This window comes from Vigna unguiculata, chromosome 9 (genome assembly GCF_037176805.1).
Source record: "Vigna unguiculata cultivar grain cowpea cultivar isolate G323 ecotype 2 chromosome 9, ASM3717680v1, whole genome shotgun sequence".
In the NCBI taxonomy this organism is placed as follows: Eukaryota; Viridiplantae; Streptophyta; class Magnoliopsida; order Fabales; family Fabaceae; genus Vigna; species Vigna unguiculata.
In genome coordinates, this window is record NC_140800.1 from 38,288,960 (window position 1) to 38,309,238 (window position 20,279).

At 29.9% G+C, this 20,279-nt stretch overlaps 1 protein-coding gene across 1 annotated transcript; it reads left to right on the forward strand.

The window, feature by feature from the left end:
* Positions 1 to 17,275: 17,275 nt before the first annotated feature.
* LOC114162974 (purine permease 1-like) lies at positions 17,276 to 18,810 on the forward strand. Its single transcript, XM_028047002.2, has 2 exons — positions 17,276 to 18,095; positions 18,169 to 18,810. The coding sequence occupies exons 1-2, from the start codon at positions 17,364 to 17,366 to the stop codon at positions 18,526 to 18,528; spliced, it is 1,092 nt and encodes a 363-aa protein (XP_027902803.1). The 5' UTR covers positions 17,276 to 17,363; the 3' UTR covers positions 18,529 to 18,810.
* The last annotated feature ends 1,469 nt before the right edge of the window (positions 18,811 to 20,279 follow it).

Here is a 20,279-nt window from a genome sequence, read left to right on the forward strand (position 1 = left end):
TTTTATTCTTTTGGCTTACGTGCATTAAATATATTAAATACTGGTCCCAAATTTTGTAAATTTTAATTCTTATTTTGTTGAGTTGTTTAAAATAATCCTATTTTTTTAAATTGTGGTGAATTTTATTGACGTCGTTTAAAATAATAATAACACTTTATGATATTTTTTAATTTTTTAAAAAAATTTATTTAATATTTTAAATTCTTTTAAAAAGTTATTAATGTGACAAAGTCATAATTATGACATGTGACACCATAAGTGACATGTATCAATCTAGTGTCACTGTTACATCTTAAGTTAGTATCATTGTTATGTGTCAGTGTCTCGTGACTTATATTCAATTCAATCTTAATTTTTGTTAATTTATTCAATTTAGTTTCAATTTTTGTTATTTTTGTTTAATTTTATCTTAATTTTGTTTCATTCCAAAATGACCAAATTTAATCTTTATATAAATGTTATATTGAAAATTTTTATTTTTAGTAAAATTTCAATTATATTAAGTATTTCTTTTCATTATTTTAAATCAACCAAAATCATATTATTGGAAAGAAATTATTATATTTATGTTTGATGTGTGTTACCTGTTTAGAGTTGGTTTTAAAATAATAAAGAATTTTCTTACTAAATTTAAAAATAATGAAGAATTTTCTTTCTAATTTTAAAGATAATAAATAACTTTACTTATAATTTTAACAATAGCGAAAAACTTTCCTTCTAATTTTAGAAATAATTAACAATTTTCTTTATCATTTAAAAAATAATGAAGAATTTTCCTTCTAATTTTAAACTAACTTTTTCCATACTTTTTTACATGTAACAAAAATCAAACATGAATCTAATAATTTTCATACAAAAGTATAGTTAGGTTTGATATAAAAATAATGAAATAAATATTTAATATAAATGTGAATTTTAATAAAAATAAAAATTTTAATATATAAAATTAAATTTGGCCGATTTGGAAATAGACAAAACTATGATTAGATCGAACAAAAATAATGAAAATTGAGACTACATTGAATAAGATTAACAAAAATTGGGACTTGAATGAATATAAGTTACAAGACACTGACACGTGACAATGATACTAACCTGACACCTTGACACGTGATACTACTTTGTCACGTGTCACAATTATGGCTTGCCAAGTGAACAACTTTTTTTTTAATTAAAAAAAAACAAAAAATTCAAAAAGAACTCACAAAATGACATGTTACCCTCCTTTAACAATTTAAGAAGCATTTATAAATAAAATAAAATAGGCCACAGTTTACAAAAATTAAGACTATTTTGATAATTTAAAAAAAAAACAAGATCAAGGTAAAGAAAGTTTTTCTTTACACTAAAAACTAAAAGTTAAGGCAAGATGTTTTACTACAAATTATATATAATGGTTTATTATTGAACTTTCTGATTTGGATCCGATTTTAACTTTTCAATAAATAAATCAAAAATTAATATCGAAATAACTAGCATCACTAATCTAAGAAAAGTTGTCGTATTTTTTGTCCGTAGGTGAATGAAAAAGGTGATGATGACAAGGTAAAATCACGCGACGTATATATTTGACATTCTTAGTTCTTAGTGGTCCTTTTGCTGTTTTGTTTTTTTTTTTTGTTTTATCTTATGATTAGATGATCTGCGAAGAAATTACAATATGTCGTCGTAACGTTATAACACAGAATGATTTAGGATTTGAATGGACTTCTGAATAGGAGAACAATAAGTTAACTACCAAATTTTACAACTTCTTTTTCTACCTAATTTGGCATCTTACGTTTTTCAAAATCCACGTGTGGCAGGGGAGAGAAGACTCACGCAAGTTGAAAACTTTCACATTTGCTTTCTCAGGATTCCACCATCGTCTTCTCCGTTTATTCATTTATTCATCTGTCTTTGTTCGGATGAAAATATTTAATATAATTTAAAATATAAATAATTAAATTAAAAAAATTATTGTTATTGATATTTTCATAGATTATTAATTTTTTGAATAAATGTTATTTAAAAATTATTTTTAAATCAGATTAATGTCAATTGACTTTTGTGTCTCTTTTTTTTATTTCTAAATATAATAAAAACACACATGATATTAATTTATTAAAAAATTATCACTCATGGTATTAATTTATTTTTTATTTTGTCAGGTCAAAGAAAAAAAGTTGCGGATCAACACACCAAATGATAATACATCAAGTATTTGAGTCGTCGAGACAAAAGGACTGATGCATCAATAAGTACTTGAGTTCTCGAGGGAATTGAGACTATAGTCTAGGGGTGATTATGGATTGAATTTTTAATGATTCAATCCACATCTATTTTGGATCCAAATAATTGGATTAGATTTCGATCCAAATCCATTTTTTCAAAAAAAGTATATTGGATTTTTTAAAAATCCAGATCCAAATATTTAGATCAAGTTTAAATTCATATCTAAATATTTGGATCAAGTTCACAATACAAAATCCATTTTCATAAAATAAATTCCAATTAAATTTTTAAAACTTGTGTCCATATGACTGACACCATAGAATTTTGCAGATTTTTTGTCGGGACCAATGAGGCCAAATTTCAACATGGGATGAACTTGGATGACTTTCGAACGAATTTCGGTCGGGGACGACGTGACCAAATTTGGACCAAGGTCGACTTGACAAAATTTCAGTCGAGATCGACTTGATTGGATTCGACTGAATTTTGGCCAAGATCGATTTTGCCTAATACGACCAAATTTTGGCCAGAGCCGACTTGGCAAAATATGACCACATTTGGGCAGGGCTTGATCTGTCAAATTTCGGTCAGAGTTGACTCCACTAAATTTGTCGACTAGGACCGACTTGACTGAACATAGCCAATTTTCGATCACAACCAACTAAGTTGAATATAGTCAAATTTCGTTCAAGACTTACTCGACCGAATACGGCTAAATTTGGGCAAGTGCCGACTCGACCAAATTTTGGTCATGACCAACTCGACTGAATTTGGCCAAATTTATGTCAGGATCGACTCGTCTAAATATGACCAAATTTCGGTCACGATCGACTCTCCGAATACGACCATATTCAGGCCAAGACCAACTCAGTCAAATTTTGGTCGTTTGGTCGAGGCCAACACGACCAAATTTTGACCAGAGCTGACTCAACTGAATTCGGTCAAATTTCGGTCGTGGCCAACTCAGTTGAATACGGCTAAATTTCGATCATGACCGACTCATTTGAATACGGCCAAATTTCATTCTAGGCCGTCTTAGCCGAATACGACAAATTTGGGCCAGTGCCGACTCGGCCAAATCTCAATCAGAGCCAACTCGATTGAATTTGACTGAATTTTGATTGGAGCCAACTAGGCTAAAGACAGCCAAATTTTGGTCGCAGTTGTCTTGGCCGAATACGGTCAAATTTTGTCTAGGTCGACTGAACCCAATGCAGTCAAATTTGGGTCGGGGTGAACTCAACCGAATACTTCCAAATTTTGTCCAGGACCAACTGGGCCAAATTTTAATCAGGACCGACTTAACAGAATTTGGCCTAATTCGGACAAATATTGTATAGGGTCACGCCAACTCAATCAAATACGACTAAATTTGGGCTAATCCGTTTCAACTTTTAGCCTAACATAACCAAAAATATAAACTGAAAATTTGGATTGAATATTTTGGATTATCCATTTTGAAAATCTAGATTTAGAATATGGATATACAATCCATAAAATATATAAAATGTAGATCAGATTGATAATCAAATCCAATAAAATGGATTGGATCATAGCAAAAATGGATTGGATCATGAAAATTAGATTTTTTGCTCATCCTTAGTTTAACTTTTCAGATCATCCTCTGCTTCCTTCCGCTCATTTAAGAGTTCAATAAATATAAATTATTGTTGTTATCCTCATAATTTTTATTTTTATGTGTTAAATAAACATTAATTATTACTTTTACCCTCATATTTTTATTCTTTCAATTTTATATGTATTTAATCTCTTTTTATTAATACACTTTTAAACAAGAGTATAATATAAATTTGTTAGTACAAATTTATGGATACATTAACAAATCTTTTATTAAACTTCTAAAATTTTCAATTAAATTGTAAGTTTTAAAGTTTATGAATATAAATTTCAAGATTTAATGTTTACGGTCGTCTCACGTCTAATGTCTCATGTCTCATATCTCACGTCTCACGTCCCACGTCCCACGTCTCACGTCTCACGTCTCGCGTCTCACGTCTCACGTCCCACATTTCACGTCACACGTCCCACGTCGCACGTCCCACGTCGCACGTCTCACGTCCCACGTTCTAGGTCCCACGTCCCATGTCTCACGTATCACGTATCACGTCGCTCGTCTCACGTTTCTCGTTTCATGTTGCACGTCCCATGTCCCTTGTTCCACGTCTCACGTCGTACGTTTCACATCCCTCGTCCCACTCTCGCGTCCCATGCCTCACGCGTCACGTCTTATGTCTCACGTCTCGCGTCCCACGTCGTTTCACATTTCATGTCTCACGTCTGACGTTCCACGTCTTACGTTTCACGTTTCACGTCTCAAGTTTCACGTCGCACGTTCCACGTGTCACGTTTCACGTCCACGTGTCATGTCTCACGTCTGACGTTCCACGTCCTACGTTTCACGTCTCATGTCGCACGTTCCACGTCTCACGTCTCACGTTCCACGTCTCATCTCCGATGTCCCAAGTCGCACGTTGCATGTCTCATGTCCCACGTCTCACGTCTTACGTCTTTCGTCTCACGTCTCACGTCGCACGTCCCACGTGTTACGTCTCACGTTTCATGTCTCTCGTCCCACGTTGTCTCACGTCCCACGTCTTACGTCAAACATCTTACGTCTCACGTCCTACGTCCCACGTTTCACGTCCCACGTCTCATGTCGCACGTCCTACGTTCCACGTCTCACCTTCCACGTCTCACATTATCACACTGAAATATTTGATTCTTTCATAAAATAATGGTGCTTTGGTTTACTGATTGCCGTATAGCTAAGGTTCTTATTTGTTGTTTATTCTTCTTCAAGTTTCTTATTGATCGAAAGATGAGAAAGTGCATTATTTTACCAGAAATAGGAAAGCTAACCTTATGCAACAACAATAATTTGAAACTTTAGCATATGTCTGCTATCATTACATTACATTAAATGTTGACATACAATATTTTTTTATTGGTTTTTTTTTTCTCACATTCAATATGCTAAGAGACGTGTCACAAAATTCTAATCAAGGGTGGGCAAAAAATCCATTTTTTATAATCCAATCTATTTTTTTATGATCTAATCCATTTAATATCTATTTTATTAAAAATTCAATCCATTTAAAATCCATTTTATTGGATATGAATATCAATTTGATATATATTTTGTATATTTTATGAATTGCATATTCATTCCCTAAATCTAGATTTTCAAAATGGATAATCCAAAATATCAAATCCAAATTTTTAGTTTATATTTTTGGTTAGGTTAGGCTTAAAGTTGAGACTGACTAGTCCAAATTTAGTCGTATTTGATTGAGTTGGCGTGACCCTATACAAAATTTGGCCTAATTCTGTCAAGTTGGTCTCGATCAAAATTTGGTCCAACTGGTGTTGGACAAAATTTGGAAGTATTTGGTTGAGTTCACCCCGACTCAAATTTCACTGCATTGGCTTGAGTCGACCTAGACAAAATTTGACCGTATTCGGTCGAGACAATCGCGACCAAAATTTAGTTGTATTCAGCCTAGTTGGCTCCAGTCAAAATTTGGTCGAATTCAATTGAGTTGGCCCCGATTGAGATTTGGCCGAGTCAACCCTAACCCAAATTTGGTCGTATTTGGCTGAGACGACCTAGGGTGAAATTTGGCCGTATTCAAATAAGTCGGTCACGATCGAAATTTGGTTGTATTCAACTGAGTCGGCCACAACCAAAATTCGACCGAATTCAGTTGAGTCGGCTCCGGTCAAATTTTGGTCTCGGTCAAAATTCAGTCGTGTTGTCCTCGACCAAAATTTGACCGCGTTGGTCCTGACCTGAATTTGGTCGTATTCGGCAAAGTTAATCGCGGCCGAAATTTTGTCATTTTTAGGCGAGTTAGTCCTAACCTAAATTTGGCCAAATTCAATCGAGTTGGTCATGACCAAAATTTGGTCAAGTCGACACTTGCCCAAATTTAGTCATATTCGGTCGACTAAGTTCCGAACGAAATTTGACTATATTCAACTTAGTCGGGTGTGATTGAAAATTGGTCATATTCAATCAAGTCGGTCCCGACCAACAAATTTAGTGGAGTCAACTCTGACCGAAATTTGACTGATCAGGACTTGACCCAAATGTGGCCATATTTGGCCAAGTCGGCTCTGGCCAAAATTTGGTCGTATTAGGTAAAATAAGCCTTGGCCGAAATTTAGTTGAATCTAGTCAAGTCGATCTCGATTGAAATTTTGTCGAGTCGACCTTAGCCCAAATTTGGTCACGTCGTCCCCAACCGAAATTCGTTCGAAAGTCATCCAAGTTCATCCCATGCTGAAATTTGGTCTCGTTGGCCTCGACAAAAAATCTGTCACATTCTATGGTGTCAGCCTATCGAAAATCTAATCCACATCCATTTTGGATCCAAATAATGGATGTGGATCCAAATTTGTGTCCATAGGGCTGACAACAAAGAATTTGACAGATTTGGTCGAATACTTCATAATTTTATCCAGGACCAACTGGGTCAAATCTCGATCGGGACCGACTTGACAGAATTTGGCCTAATTCGGTCAAATTATGTACAAGATCATGCCACCTCAATCAAATACGACTAAATTTGGGCTAGTTCGTCTCAACCTTTAGCCTAACCTAACAAAAAATATAAAGTGAAAATTTGGATTGGATATTTTGGATTATCCATTTTGAAAATCTAGATTTCGAGAATGGATATCCAATCCATAAAATTGATAAAATGTAGATTAGATTGATATCCACATCCAATAAAATGGATTTTAAATGGATTGGATTTTTAATAGAATTGATATTAAATGGATTGGATCATAGAAAAAATGAATTGGATCATAAAAATTGGATTTTTTGTCCACCCTTACTATAGTCTATAAATTAGTTGCAACAATGGATTCCCATCTCCACATGAATGGCGATCCCACGGTATAGAGTTCACCAACTAAAGTACACCAACTAATTTGATTAAATAATTTTATGTCTCATTCTTGTGACGAGGTGTACTATAAATTGTGACAATAATTAGGTTGAGATTTATGCATTGTTATGCTTATATATATATATATATATATATATATATATATATATATATATATTCACACACACACACACACACACCTCTCATCCAGTGACAATTATCGTAGGGATGTGAGTCACAAACCATCCTTTGAGGGTTTACCTAGTGAGTGTGATGGTGGGATCGTTGTTGTGAGACGTGAACAAGTATCTAAGTGACAGTTATGAAACAAGATACAGGCACAAGGTCCTAACGTGCATCCATTGTACATATAATAAAAACTAATATTGTATGTGTTATTTACTATAACTCGATATAGGGGATATAACTCAAGACAATTAAGTCTCTGCATTTTCTCGAGTGAAAGTTTATAAGGACTAATGCTCAAATCCGAAAAGTTCCTTACGTTGAACTACAATATTTTGTTTTAAAAGATGATATGTTTTGTTTATTTTATTTTTTAAATTATGTGGAGATTTTGGAAATATTTAATATAATTTTAAAAAATAAATAATTAAAATAAAAATCCTACTATTATTCGTGATTTTATGAACTATTGATTTGATGAGTAAATGTTATTTATGGATAAAAGATTTTTTAGATTGATTAGAAATTATTCTTGTTTAAATCAAAAATCAAATTGATGGCAATTGACTTCCGTATCTCTCTTTTCTACTTTTAAATATCATCAAGGTGCGTGCGGGAAAACAGGGAAAACACACAACAATAGTAGAGTTCTTACAAAGGTGTTTTGTCTCCTTCTTTTCTTCCTTGTATTATCTATTAAAAAAGTGATGTTCATAAAATTCAGAGATCATTCGCTGCACTCGATTGATCTTGCTACCATATCGGAAGATCCCATGATCTTTCTCATCAAATAGACTAAAATGTCAACACAAACATTCATTGCAAATCTAGCACTTATGAACCAGCAACATAAATAGACAATAGAACATTTGAATTGAATTAACTACTAAACAATTAACAACAAAAGGTATGGAATTTAAAGGATATATATAGTATGGGAACTAGACAACTTTTGTAAACAACTAGTGGAGGCTCCATAAACTTTCATAGTAAACTTGCAAAACTTAGTATAATATATTAAATAACATAAGGCTTAAATAGTCCCTATTTTCGATGTGTTTGTTCAATTTGATCATCATTTTCGTTTTGTGTTCAATTAGATCATCACTTTTGTCAAATTTTGTCATTTTCACTAACGATGTTTAAATAGTTAACGTTTTTGAACAATAAGGGTGTGTTCGTTTGAGAGGATGAATTTGACAGAGAGTGAATGAATGTATTTGAGTAGATTTGCATGAAGTTGAGTGAATGAATTTGAAGGTGAAGTTTATGAAAGTTTGTGAATAATATGATAAATAAAAAAAATATTTTAATAGATTAAAATATAAAGTTACTATTTTACCCTCATAGTTAAAATAAACATATTATTTTTATTTAATATTATTATTTTTACTATTATTAAATATTATTATTATTCTTTATTTTTTAACATTATTATTATATTATATTATATTATTACTATTATTTAATCACAGGAGATGAATATAAAAGATAACCTAGAACATGGTGTGAGATAGGACATTATGGTAAAATATCAATTTGTCTTTGCAAATCTCTTTATTTTGGTGAGATCCTGATCCAACATATCATCTCTCACACTCGCTTACACATCCTTGTAAACAAACAACCTTCATCTCTGCAAATCTTCGCTCTTAAATCTGTATGCATACTATATCTGCAGAAGAGAACAAAGCCTAAATGTCACATGTAAGCTCCTAATTTTTTAATTTTTTTTTAATTTCAAAAAAATTGTCCACATATCAAGTCACAATTGGGCCACATGTGAATGTCCGTGCCACTTTCAGTTTGTGGTTGTATTATTATTTTTTTGTTGAATTTAGTCCCGATATTCGTTATTTTTGTCCAATTCAGTTTCTATATTTGTTATTTTTGTTTAATTTAATTCCAGTGTTTGTTAAAATGAAATAATTTGTTCCTTTCCAAATTAAGATCAAATTTAATTTTTTTATAAATATTATATATTTATTTTTAAAATTGACATTATTATTAATTATTTTTGAAATTCAATTATAAATTATTATATTTAAATATTAATTGAATATCATTTTTAGATTCAACATATAATATAATTATTTAAAATATTATTAAAATATAATTATTAAATGTTTAAAAAATATATATTAATATTTGTCAAATTGACATTTAAATATAAAATATTTAATATTTTTATTGCATTTTAGATATTAAAATCTAAAATGTTTTATATTTAAATGTTAATTTTATAAATATTAATTTAATTTTCTAAAATACTTATAATATTTATAATATTTTTAAATATTAATTTTAAAAGTATCAGTATTTTAGAATATAAATATTAGAAAAAAATTTAATAATTATTTTCTAATAATATTTTAAATAATTGTATTTTATTTAACAATTAAATTTAATAACTATATTCAGTTTATAATTAAATTTAATATTTATAATTGAATTTCAAAAATAATTAATAAAAATGTGTATTTTAGAAAAAATATTACTATAATTTTTATAAAAGTTATTAAATTTGGTGTCAATTTGAAAGGGACAAAAATAATTCATTTTAACTAAACCTTGGATAAAAATGAACAAAAATATTGAATATAGGGACTAAATGGAACAAAAATAATGAATATAAGAACCAAATTGAAAAAAAAATAACACATCATCAAACTGACACATGACACTGATATTATCACTGTGATACAATTATAAATTGACACGGGGACAATTTTTTTTAAAATTAAAAAAAAATTAAGAAAAATTAAAAAAAAAAATCAAGAGCTGACACGTGACATGTATTGTTCAAACACGTTATTTATTTAAACATCATTTGTAAAAAGGACCAAATTAACAAAGATTTGACGAAATCAAGAACCTAATTAAACGCAAAACGAAAATGAGAACTAAATTAAAAAAAAAAACAATAAAAATAGAGGTCAAATATATATTGAAGTCATAACATAATAATATTAAACATATCAACTTTGTAAAGAAAAATAGTAAACTACATTAATAAAATAACAAAATTTGCAAGTACATTACTACTAACAAAAGATCAAACTACACCAAATCAAGCATAAATAATTTAAACCCGAGTTCTTAAAGTGATAGTATTTAAAAAACGAAAAAATGACTAATGTCTTCAAATCTCCATGTCCAATGACATCATCTCCAAAATCACCATCTCTAGTGAGTTTTTTCTTAGATGACAAATGCATCAACAGAATTGGCATCCGATTCCAAATTATGAAGATAAAATACAAATGCAAGTGATTTGTCCTCTTTGTATGAACCTAGAAAACAAAACAAAAAATGATCTTGGAGACATTGCTATCAAAGGATTGGACATCTAAATTTGAAAACACTAGACCTTTATTGCTTTTTTAAGAACTTATGTTCCTTATCAATGAATACTAGTGAACCAAACATGACTGAAACATATAATTAAGCTGCATAATCTCTAGTAGTGAAATAAATCTATTATAAGCACAAAATGATTCCATGTTAAAGAAAGCACGAGCAGAGATAGAAGGAAAAGTTGAAGCATACGAGACAAACCAAATACCAGTCCCAATCAAACTGAAAAGAGAGCCACCACATTAAAAATGAACACTTTTAATTCCAAACTATAAGTGACCTCAAAACTATCCCTCCTTGAACTTCCAAAACCAAACTTCAAAATTCCTTTTGAAGCATTAGTTAGTGTCGTGACTAATCTTGTTAGTTCCTTTCATCTTCCAATTTGAATTGTAGCCTTTGGTTTATAAACCATCTTAGCATTCTTAAACAACGAAGTAACCAACTCCAACAACTAAAAAAAACATTCTTGATAAATATTTAAGTGATACGAATTTGAGTACAAATTCTTTTTAAAAATGAAAGTATGATAGAAGTATATTTCCTAAACATATATAAGAAGAATTTGAGAAAAACATTTACAATTCAAAAGATCTAGTTGAAGATCATAATAACATGTTTCCTTGAAGCTTATAATGTGCTATGAAGGAAAAAACTTAATAAACATGAAGATCATATGCACATTAAAAGATAATTTTTAGAAAAAATAATTTATGTTTCTATGTTTTTGGGCTTTCTTCTAGAAATTAGTTGATGTTTTTATGTTTTTGGGTTTTTTGCTTTCTTTTAAAGTTTTTATATTTTATTAAACTTATGTGTCTATATATAAATTACAAAAAACTAATGTAGACACTTTTAATCATATATTGAATTATATATAGAGTACTAAAATCTAATGTAAACACTTTTAGTCATATATTGAATTTTATTTCATTAAAGAGAGGATCTTCTTGTTATTGACTTAGGTCTCAGGTTCTTATCAAAGATTAACATCGTTGTGGCGAATCTTTACTTCACTTATCAATATGTTAGATTGTAATGTCATTTATCTTTGTGTCTTATTTCATGCTCTTTTTTCTAATTTATTTTTGTCATCTAAAAGATTCAGATCCAAAAACGTAGTACTCTTCCTAGATAGGATATATGACTCAGTTTGATATCTACATTTTTCAAAACATGGAGCAAGGTCAACATTTCATGGATATATGCGCTTGTCTCAATAAAATAATAAAGAACAAGAGCCTACAATGTGTGTCTTAATAAGAAAACTACAATATGGATTATATGCTCTACTAAAGTCCCATGGCACCTAAAAGATGAAGAGATGTAATGCAAAAGAATTTTCTTCCAAGAAAATGGATTTCTTCACTTGTTAATTTTTGGTATAAATACAGATTTGGTATCCTAACTTTTTTGGAAAGTTCAATTTGGTACCCAAACTTTAGGAATGTTCAATTTGGTACCCAGACTTTTTAAACGTGTTTATTTTGGTACCTTCCGTTAAAAACTACATAACGTTGTTTGCCTTCTGTTGAGGTGGTACTGTGCATGACATACATGGCATAAAGAATGGTTCGGCACATGGTTTTTGTGGTAAAAAAAATTGAAGTAAATAATTTGTGAAGTAAAAAAATATAGAATAGCGTTGTTGTCGATTTGGGGCAAAATTAGGGATGTTTAGGGATGTGAAATCGAAAAATTTACAGAAAGGACAATTATGGCAGAAGCTAAATTTGGGAGTTAGGGTTCGGTGGTTAATTTGCGTTCGGTGATCAGAATTAAAGGTGGCCATGTTTAAGGAAATGAAGTTATATATAGTAGCAGTCTCCCTGCATCTGTGTGGTTGGTGGTGATTGGTCATTATGGGCAGAGGCAACCAAACAGTCCCTTCTCACTCTGATGCGATTGCAGAAGGATACGTTCCACTTGATTTTGGCCATGCTCGTCTTCAACAACTCGGTTACAAGCAAGAACTCAAGCGTGGCTTATCGTATGTTTCTCTTCTTTCCATTTTTTCACTGCACTCTTTCTTTTTCTTCTTAAATCTTGCTTTGAACTATGACAGGGTGATTTCGAATTTTGCGTTTTCGTTTTGTATTATTTCGGGGCTAACCGGAGTCACTACTCTTTACAACACTAGGTTGAACTACGGTGGCACTGTTTCCATCGTCTATGGTTGGTTCATTGTCTCTGCTTTGATTTTTTTTTTACCACAAAAATCAAGTGCCGAACCATTCTTTCTGCCACGTATCCCTGCACAGTGCCACCTCAACAAAAGGTAAACGGCGTTATGTAGTCTTTAACGGAAGGTACCAAAATAAATACGTTTAAAAAGTTTGGGTACCAAATTGAACATTCCTAAAGTTCAGGTACCAATTTGAACTTTTCAAAAAAGTTGGGGTACTAAATTTGTATTTATACCTTAATTTTTCTTTGAAGGAAGGGAAGAGAAGGTAATGGAAGAAAAAGGCAACACCAATGAACAGGGCAAACTATTGCAGACAAAAAGCTAAAGATAAAGTGCTTACTCAAAGAGACAAATGAACATATACCACAATAATGAACGTTGAACACTGATTTTTCCTAAAAAAGACACGACCAAAGGGGTACTGAAAACGAATATCGGTCTCACTTTTGAAAAAACTGAATTTTTCTCAATCCAACTCGGCTCGAACCTGTGGTGAGCTGAGTTGGCTTATGGATTGAAACTCATTTTGACATCTCTAAATGCATAAGGGTGAAGCAAACAGAGAAAAAAAAAAACCTTGAACAATATAGATTCAAGTAGTACTGACAACGGATCAGGTCGAGCACCCGTAACTCAATTTGAAAAAAAGAATATTCATATATTATTTATCATATATCTGTTTAAAAAATACTGACAGGTTTTTTTAAAATTCGTGGATATCCATAAATATTTGCATACCTATAAATATTTTAAAAAAATATAATTTTTTTAATTTTTTTAAATAAAATTATAAAAAAATAAATATAACATAAAATAAATTTAACTTAATAAAATATAAATTAAATTTTAATTTTAATTTTTTATAAAAAAAACATCTATAAATAAATATCTGGAGATATTTTTTACATAGGTAGATTCAAACCTCTCGACTGGAACAAGGCACGTAGCGGAAGGAAAAAGAAGGAATCGGAAGGAGCATTGTTGCAAAACGCACGGGTTGAAGCAGGAAACGCTGATTTCAAAAGCTCAAATTTGTCCCTCATTCAATTTACACTGTCTTAGTTACTAAATTTACTTTTTATTTAAAAATTAATGTCAACTCAAAAGGTCGCCACGTCAGGTTGTAATATTATTACTAAAATTTGGTTGCTAGAAAGGTTAAATTGTAATATTGTTACTAAAATTTGGTTGTTAGAAAGGTTAGATTGTATTATTGTGGCTAAAATTTGGTTGTTAGAAAAGTGGTAATATTCATGTCAAATTTGACCATTAGAATATTATTTTCCTTTTAAATATCGGTTTAAGTGTCAACCATTTTACTATGCTTATACATGTTACTTATTATTTTATCATATGTGCGTAGTAATCCAAATTGTTTGTTTTTTCACTCATTTTAATATGAAATTTATTTAAGTTTGAAGTGAAAAAACTATTATAATACTTTAAAGATAAAAGAATATGCTAGGATTTAATTTTAGCTCTAAAAGCAATGTTTCGTCGTAGTAATGATTAATACATTTAAATTAACAAATACAAGTTTATAAAGTTATTTCTTTAAATATAATTTATTTATTTATTTGACAAAAATCATTATGTTCTCATTTAGCGAGAATGACTTCATAATATGTTTTTAATTTACTTTCTATTATTATTATTATTATTATTATTATTATTATTATTATTATTATTATTATTATTATTATTATTATATACAGAGTTTAAGATTTGAACTAAATACAAACAATTTTATGTTGGTTTTGATTTTTACTAATATGTTTAATTTTATTATTGAGCTCGTTCTGAACATCTTTAAACTTTCTTATTTTATCTAACTTTTGAATAATTTCTTAAACGATTACAAAGTAATGAGAGATAATTTTTTTTTATATTAAGTTATTATTTGAATTAATTTAGATAGGTTGATATGTTTTGAAGGTGATTGTGGGAGTAAACTTGTTTGAGTTATTTTTTTTTTTATATTTTTACAAGACTATTAGCATTTATTGTGATTAATTGGTGATAATGTTTGAATTGGTTTTGGACTATCTAATTTTAAGCTATCAACAATTTATTGATGGTATGACTTGTAAAACATGTTATAATGGATGTTTTAGTTAAAATGACTTGAAACTGTATGAATATGATGGATGTTTGTATTGAGATATTTTTTTAGTTTGGGTTAGTCAATTTGAGTTACACCAATATTATATGAATGTTCTTACCGATTTAAGTGTACTTGAATATGGGTAAGCAGATATCCTTTTTTGTTAAATATTCAGTTGGTCTATATATTTGTTTTGAAAATTTTAAGTATATCCATTTCTATATTTTGATCTTAATTGAGTCTCTATTTTTGAAAATGTAATACAATTTGATCATTTCAGTTAGTATTATACTAAGAAAAGACCTTAAAATTCAAGAGAATCAATCAGAAGACTTTACAGGATATATATTTTATCTTGTAAAAACAATACTTAAATCAAATTCATATAAAAATTTAATATCACTCCAATTAAAAGATATTAAAAACAATTAAGTTATAAGTATGTTTTCCTGGTTATGAGATTTAGCCTTTAATTTTCAACACTTATCCCATATATATTTTATAAAAGGGTTAAATATGTTTTTGCTCCCTCAAGATTCAGTGAATTTTGGAATTAGTCCCTCTATGAAACTTTATACCAATTTAGTCCTTCATCTTTAGAAATGTATGGATTTAGTCCTTCTTACCAAATTTTGTTAAGTTTATTTGACATTTTAAACGCATTTTATCATAATATTTGAGTTAACATTGAAGCGAAAATGTGTCAAACGGTGCAAACAATTCAAATACTATATGAAATGCGCTTGAAACGTCAGATAAACTTAACAATTTTTTGCTAAAAGGACTAAATTCACGCATTTTTAAAGATTAAGGACTAAATTGATATAAAGTTTCGAAGATGGACTAATTCCAAAATCCACTTAAACTTGAAGGACCAAAAACATATTTAACCCTTTATAAAATTAAATTATCTCTTTAGAGTTGTGAGATTATTATTTTTTTCATGACATTTTTTTTCACAAGCAAATATATATATATATATATATATATATATATATATATATATATATATATATATATATATATATATATTCACATCCAAAAAACAGTCAACTAAAGAGGATAAATAATGAACATTCAAAGTACTTTGTGTGTAACTCAAAACAACTAGATTTCTACCCATGCAAACTCTTCCATTGGTCACAACTCCAGTACAAAATAAAAGAAAAGAAAAATAAATGCTTCTATTGATGTTCAATCATTCTAAAGCTCACTCCCTGTATTTGTTCTATGCTCAGCTTGTACAAGAGTTCAACAACTCATAATCTAAAAAATATTTCATCATCGACAAAGAAATATTATATTGTTAGAGGTGTTTATAATCAAACAAGTACTCTTTATTATATCTAAACATAATTTAAAATAATAAATATAAGAATTTGACATAATTATATTTCATTTGTTTTTTATTTGATTTTATTATAATTATATAATATATTTCTATTTATAAAAAGTATACTAGCTATCTGTATTTTCATTTTCAACTGTAAAATTAAGTAATTTATTTACAATTATAAGAAAAAATAAAATTATAAGCATGACAATAATTATACAAATATTTACAACATATTTATTTATTGGGTTAAATATGTTTTTGGTCCTCCGACTTTTAGTAAATTTTGGGATTAGTCTATCTTCGAAACTTTATACCAATTTAGTCATTCATCTTTAGAAATGCATGGATTTAGTCTTTCTTACCAAATTTTGTTAAGTTTATTTGACATTTTAAACACATTTTATGATAATATTTGAATTAACATTGAAGCGAAAATGTGTCAAACGGTGTAAAAAATTCAAATATTATCATGAAATGCGCTTGAAACGTCAAATAAACTTAACAAAATTTTATAAGAAGGACTAAATCCACACATTTCTAAAGATGAAGGACTAAATTGGTATAAAATTTCAAAGAGGGACTAATTCCAAATTTCACTGAAACTTGAAGGGCCAAAAATATATTTAATCCTTATTTATTTCATAAATTTCATTAAAAAATATTTATTAACACTAAAAGATATAATAAATTATATATATACGGATATAACATTTTTTATTTTATATATAACACTTAGTGAATTACCTATACTGACATTTTTTATAGACAAAAATTAATTTTGATCCAATTTTTACATAAAATATGAATAATCAGATCCATAATTTAGAAAGTTAGTTATTCCAGTAGTTGTACGTACTTGTCCAGAAAAAAAAATAAAAAATAAAAAATACGGAATATTTAAGAAAAGACATTGATTATATTAAAAACACGAAATTATGAGAAAATCATTTTTCTTAATATAACACCCTAAAACATATCCATAAGCATGCAACATATGTAACATTGTTGGAGAAGTTCTATCAGAAGTTCTATCATTGGCAACACTAGAGAAGAAGAAGAGTTATGGCGGAAGGAAGCGAAGGAGAGAAAAACAGAACCATGAAACGGCTTCTTCTCATAATAAACTGTCTCTTACTTGCCGTCGGAACCGCCGGCGGCCCCCTCGTTATGCGTCTCTACTTCCTCCGTGGCGGCAACCGCGTCTGGCTTTCAAGCTTCCTCCAAACAGCCGGCTTCCCCTTCATGCTACTACCCCTCGCCGTCTCTTACTTCCGCCGCCGCGCAGCGGCAGCGGCAGAGAGAACGGCCAAACCCAGTCCGGTCTCGATGAAAACCCCTCTCCTCGCGGCCTCCGTCTTCATCGGAGTCATCACCGGCCTCGACGACTACCTCTATGCCTACGGCGTGGCGCGCCTCCCCGTGTCCACGTCAGTACTCATCATCGCCTCACAACTCGGCTTCACCGCGCTCTTCGCGTTCCTGTTGGTGGGCCAGAAGTTCACCTCGTACTCCGTGAACGCCGTCGTTTTGCTAACCGCCGGCGCCGGCGTTCTGGCGCTACACACCAAGGGAGACCGCCCCCACGGCGAGTCCATGAAGGACTACGTCATGGGGTTCGTGATGACAGCAATTGCTGCAGCATTGTACGGCTTGGTGTTACCCTTGGTGGAGTTGGTGTACAAAAAAACCAAACAACCTATTACCTATTCCCTTGTCATGGAGATTCAGTTGGTGATGAGCTTCTCCGCCACTCTCTTCTGCTTCATCGGCATGATCATTAACAACGACTTTAAGGTATATACTTAACAATATATTACCCAATAAAACAGTTAATTTTGTTATTATTAATGATCTGAACTTATCGCAGGTGATTCCGAGAGAAGCTAAAACTTTCAAGCACGGGGAAGTTAATTACTACGCTGTGTTGGTGGGCACTGCAATAATATGGCAAGCTTTTTTCTTGGGAGCTGTTGGGGTTATTTTTTGTGCATCTTCTTTGTTTTCTGGTGTTTTAATTGCGGTGTTGCTACCCATAACGGAGGTGTTGGCGGTTATTTTCTACAAAGAGAAGTTTCAGGCGGAGAAGGGTGTTTCTCTGTTCCTATCGCTCTGGGGCATGGTGTCTTACTTGTATGGGGAGATTAAACATGAGAAGAAGATGAAGAAAGAGAAGAGCAGTGACATGGAAGCAACAGCAACAGCCATGTCTGAATTGGGAAATGATTGAAAAATGAGAATGTTTTTTAGGTTATTGGTTGTTGTGAAATAGTAGAGTTCTTTGACTGTTTGGTTGTGGTTTCGTCTATAAAAGGTGTGGTCACAAAGGAGTCAATGGATGCCATCTTTGTCCCACTACAATTTAATGTTCGTACTACGTCAACCCTTTTATTCCCGCTCGAAGGTTTCATAAAAGTTTCATTCAAATCAATTTTACTATGTTTGTACTAAAAGTTAATGTATGATGTGTTACTACAAAAAATATATATATAATGGTTATTATTGTACTTTCTCTTTTGGATCCGACTTTAATTTATCAATAAATTAAGATTAATTACGATCTCCAAATAACTACCTTCACTAATCTAAGAAAAGTTATCGGGTTTTTTGTCCGTACGTGAATGAAAAAGGTGACGATAAGATAAAATCACGCGTCGTATATATTTGACATTCTTAATTGGACTTTTTGCATTTCCTTATGATTAGATGATCTGCAAAGAAAATACAATAAATCATGGTAACCTTATGACAAAGAAAATACAATAATTCATCAATAACCTTATGACAGGGAATATGGGTGGTAAAATGAACAGACGGATTAACTTACCTTTCCGGAAACATGGGCAGATTGGATTTAAATTTTAAACTCATTAGTTCGTTCTGCTTCGTTTTGGTTTGATTTGTGTAATCTATTAAATTTGTGGATCAAAGTTAGATTAGTTTATTATTAGTCCGCTAACTTATTTTTATTTTTCTTTTATTTTCTTAAATTAAAAAATAATTAAAAAATTAATTTAACATGTAAATGTAAAATTTATTTTTATTTATCTAATTAAAAATATCAATTAATCAATTAAAAAATTAGAAAATATTTATATGATTAAATATGTTTTAAATACTCATTTATAAGTGTATATATATATATATATAAAAATTAAATAAAAATTAAAAAAAAGTGGTGGACCAATTTGTTAGCTCGGCCTATGATAGGACGAGTTGTAATTCTTGACTCTTTTTTAGTGATAGATAGCTTTGTTTGGTCCATTTTTGGTGAACCAAGAACGGATTGGTTAGAGTGAATTAAATTGACCTATTTTAATATCCTTAACTCAGAATGATATAATATTGTAAAAAAATTTTAAATATCGATTACTTATCAACAATTTTACATTTTTAAAGAACTTTGTATTCCAAATTATTAGTTTTTTTTTCACTCATTTTAATTTGAATTTTATTTTAAATGAAATAATGGTCAAAACTATATACATGGCCGACTTATGTTCTAGACAGAAAAAAAAAACTCAGGCTTTGGGCCTTAAAAAAAATCTTCCAAACTCAAATTATAATTAATGTCTTTTTATAAAAATAATTAGAAAATTATGTTTGAAAATAAAATATAATTAAATTATTATCGGTGACTATTAAATTTTATTGCTATTAAAAGTTATATTTAATGATTTAACAACCATTTTTAATAAATCATAATATTTTTAAAGAAAAAGTTAGCTATTAACATATTAGCCTTAATATTTTAAAAAAATATTAAATAAAATTAATTATAAGAATTTACTATATAATTTTGCATAAAAAATATTTCAAAAATATTTTTTTAAATAAAATTATGATATACTTTAAATAAATTATTTTATTAGTAAATAAAAAAGTTTAATTTTTAAATCTTTTTCGGATCTCCCTTACATCTGAACGCTCCTTATTATAACCCTTTAAAGATAAAAAAGAATATGTTAGTATTTAATTTGA